We start from the raw sequence: 3780 nt of genomic DNA on the forward strand, positions 1-3780 counted from the left end.
ATGAGAGAGAGAGAGAGAGAGAGATCTGGGAAAGGCTCTCCATGCTAATAACAATTTGCTCATACAAGTGACCAAGGGTGGTCCGGCATAGAACTGACATGCCGATGGATAGACCCAAGGACACACAACTACGACTGCTACTGACACTACCAACTGCTGCTGCACATGAGATCACTGACACGGCCACAACATGGGTTGGGCTCTCCACCACTGATCCATCTCCTCGCAAGGGAAGAACTCGGGAGGGCCATGGGATGGGCTGCCCTGAGAGGATCACAAGGAGAAGAAGATTTGTTGCCCATGTCTGTCCTAGCAAGGAATCTCCTCCTGCACAAGCATGCCATCATCTGCAAACATCCCCTAGGCTGCCCACCAAAAATGCTGGGGGCTGCCAAGGAAAACGCTGGTGAAAGCTGATGAAAACGCAAGATCCACTAGAGGTGAAAACGCTAGGGCTGCTTGCAAGTGCACACCTCATGCTGCCCCCTGGGGTGCCCATGAGAGGGGGACTGGGGCTGAACTGCATGTGAATAGGCTCCCCCCCTCCCCTACCTATATAGGGGCTGCCTCAGCCTGCCCGACCCAAACTCAGTCCCCACGACCCTGGAAAATAGGGAAGTACCATGGGAAAATTGGGATAAGGCATCGGATGCCATGTGGCAATGGGGGAATGTATACCTACTGTACCAGGAGCCTGATGGCCATGGGACAAAGCCAAAACCCGAGCTAAACATGGCTAGACACAACCCGACATGAGAGAACAACCTCACTGGCCGAGCACAACCACAAAACAGCCCTCACTCCCTAGCACCTGTCCCTGGGAGAAATTGGGACCAACTGGACGAATCCGGAGAGATGCCTGACACAGGACTATTCTAGCATGACATGGGAGACGCCCAGTACGACTATTTACAGAGGCGGACATTGACGAAGTTCTTTAGCGACCGATGCAGTACTTTCTCGGACAACGCCCGATGCCGAGCACCCTCGGGCACTAATGACGATGGTGATTTTAGTCTTTCACTTTACTTCACTTCATTTTTATTTTTGTACCCAGACATTGGATTAGATCCACCAAGATTGCATCAATTTGGTCTCATAGATCATTTTGGCCTTTTGAAGACGTTTAATATAACATTTCATCTCTCTCTCTCTCTCACCTCTATCTTAGAGTGAAGGCAGATCAATGGACTAGATACAAATAAGGAGAGAGCTCCCCACCCTCTACTTATAGAGGATGAACCAGTTGCCCAACTGCCCCTCTTATCACCCACGATCCAAAAATGTTAACATATGAGGGGTCACCTAACCTAAAATAGGGCACCCGACATTGGACCAAATAGGTCGAATTGGACCAAATCTGGGACATGCCCAAGACCTCAAAAGAGACTAGCTTCACCAAGCTGGGCACAACCACAAAGAAGCAAGCCCTCACTCCCTAGCTCCAGGCATGAATCCAAGGATGACCCCACCAAACATAAACCTATGAGATGACCCTTGGGTTACCTTAAGTTTCGCATTCCCCCAACTTAGTCAAAATTTGTGCAATGTGCACACATAGTGTAGGGGTAACCATCACCCCTTCTATGCAAGACCTAAAAAGATGACTCGGTCATATCCTAATCTACATGCTGGTGTTGTCAATTGCCTAGCATAATTGTCATCATATTTTGTACAAACCATTTATGCAAAGAAACAAAATCTAATTGAATGGACTCACCTGGGCATGCAACCTTGCTAACACGCTCACAAAATTGCCGATACAAAATTCCCTAGGCTCTAGGGACATTGTTTTGCTGTAGAAGTAGGTTTAGTATGTCCACATTACACGGTGCAAGTGAGCACATGATCTTCAAACATAGATCATTGAAGCAAGCATGGCAAAACAACATGATAATAAGTCACAGAACATGAGAAATCAAAGCCTTAGTCCATTTCATCCAAAATATTTAGAGCCCGAAATCTATGAATCATTTCAACTCTCTTGTTCACGCCTCTAGACACTTCCTTAATTTCCTGTCTTGTCATGAGCCTAACCTTCTTGCCCTTCTTGTCTTCGCATTCCAGATCTCTTCCATACTTCTTTACAATTTCTCTAGGATTGCATTTGTATTTTTTTGCAAGCGTGCCAATTGCTGACCACCTAGTCAAACAATAAAACCCATCATAATCTTTAAGCCTGAAAAGAACAATATCTTTAATTAAAAAATCATGAATATTGAAATAAAAAAGTAGCTTGGATCCCGATTCCACGTCTCAAAAAGGACTTGACAATGCCTTTTTGTTTAGGGGAATGAGAGTGCACCCAATTCAACAGAGACAATTTCTGCACTAAACAGAAGCCTTGCACAATGCGTTTCAGTTTCATGTCGCAGTGATAAAAAAACACGACATTAGTCGGACAGGCACAAAAGGACAAGTCAATAAATTACCTCAAGGGTGACGTCAACAACTAATGCAACCTAAAGGACACACAAAGGGAAGAAAGGACCAACCTGATGTGATACTCCACAATAGCCTTGACCTCCTTAAGGTTATGACAGATTTTGAAAAACTGCAACAACTCAATGCTGCAATAGTAGTACCACCCAACAATCTGAGCATCTGACTTCTTCACCAATTTAGGAACAGGCATGGGCCTTTTCCGTTTCGAGGAAACAAGGCCACTTTGGTTGAGCCTTTGGTATATTTCATCTTTTGGAGCTATAATGTGAATGGGTTTAAATTTCAGCTTTCCTTTTTCTGTGAAGTAGTAAAGCTCCTCATCAGCATTATCACCAAGGTTTGGAGGGTCAAAAAGCAAGACATTTTTGCGTGCTGTCTTGCTAGTAGAAGTATCACAAGTCTCTCCAGTAGTTGCTGTCCTCTCACCATCTGCATCACCAACATGAAAATCATCCATAAACTTGTCGCTTTGGTGAGCTGCAGAGTCCTCGTTGTCAACAGAATTGTCCTGTTCATTATCCAATGCATTTAGCTCATCTTCATCATCCACAATGTCTAGTTCACCATCATCAGCTCCCTCAAATTCATAGCTCTCTTCATCCTCATCATCATCGACAACATGCTGATCGATTTCGTCTTCTTCTGCTACACGGGAGGCACTTTCCCTTGGGCGAGAGCGACGAGGGCGGGGCTTGGAAGGAGGGCGAGATATGTATTCAGGCCGTGTTGTGCGTGCCCAATCTCTGAATTTGTAGCAGAAAGCGATACGGAGATCATCACGTGTGGATTGCTCATCATCGGCAAGAGTTCCTTGCTCTTCTGGCGATGGTGGGGATGCCTGCTGTTGAGGTTCAAAAAGGCCAAGGTATGCGGGGTCTCGTGCATAATTCAAGCGCACACACTTAGAATGCAACTGTCTTCTGCCTAAGCGCAAGCAGGCCAACATCACTGCCCATTTCCATGGTCCGAAATGGGACGAGGCGCTCTCATTTTGTTGGCACTGCGGGAGGCATGTGTTATTGGAACTGCATTCAGCAAAGTAGTGAAAAATGTATGTGCCACTGCAACACTTCTCAAATAAAAAGCGATTGATAATTTTTATTAATTGATGCTATTAATTATGTCTAAAATATTTATGAATGGGAGAGGAAAGGGAGCATGTGTGCGAGAGAGAGAGAGAGAGAGTTTTCATCAACAAGTGTGAGATTTTTCCACCTAATGGTGTGGTTGGAGTAGCGATCATCGCGATACTTTGCAAAATATCGCGAGCAAGCTTATAGTTTTATCAAGCTCAATGTTTGTAATTGTTCCATCTTTATGTTTCAAAAGAAGAAA

General features: G+C 45.1%; 1 protein-coding gene across 1 annotated transcript; it reads right to left on the reverse strand.

Annotated features, from left to right (window-relative positions):
• Positions 1 to 1846: 1846 nt before the first annotated feature.
• Positions 1847 to 3487, reverse strand: LOC147429635 (Intron maturase, type II family protein). The gene is made up of 2 exons (XM_086495204.1): positions 2496 to 3487; positions 1847 to 2143 (listed from the first exon to the last, which is right to left on the reverse strand). Exons 1-2 carry the CDS (start codon positions 3389 to 3391, stop codon positions 1927 to 1929), a joined length of 1113 nt encoding a protein of 370 aa, XP_086351330.1. The 5' UTR covers positions 3392 to 3487; the 3' UTR covers positions 1847 to 1926.
• Between the last annotated feature and the right edge of the window lie 293 nt (positions 3488 to 3780).

The sequence above is a fragment of the Adiantum capillus-veneris genome, chromosome 22 (assembly GCF_014529385.1).
Source record: "Adiantum capillus-veneris isolate H3 chromosome 22, ASM1452938v2, whole genome shotgun sequence".
Lineage (NCBI taxonomy): Eukaryota > Viridiplantae > Streptophyta > Polypodiopsida > Polypodiales > Pteridaceae > Adiantum > Adiantum capillus-veneris.

What these genes read in the sequence shown, in the direction of transcription:
- LOC147429635 (XM_086495204.1), bottom strand. Translation starts at nt 3,391, where the DNA reads ATGTTGGCCTGCTTGCGCTTAGGCAGAAGACAGTTGCATTCTAAGTGT. An exon ending in ATTGTGGAGTATCACATCAG is followed by an intron (nt 2,144 to 2,495) that starts GTTGGTCCTTTC and finishes TTGTTTGACTAG; the next exon opens with GTGGTCAGCAATTGGCACGC.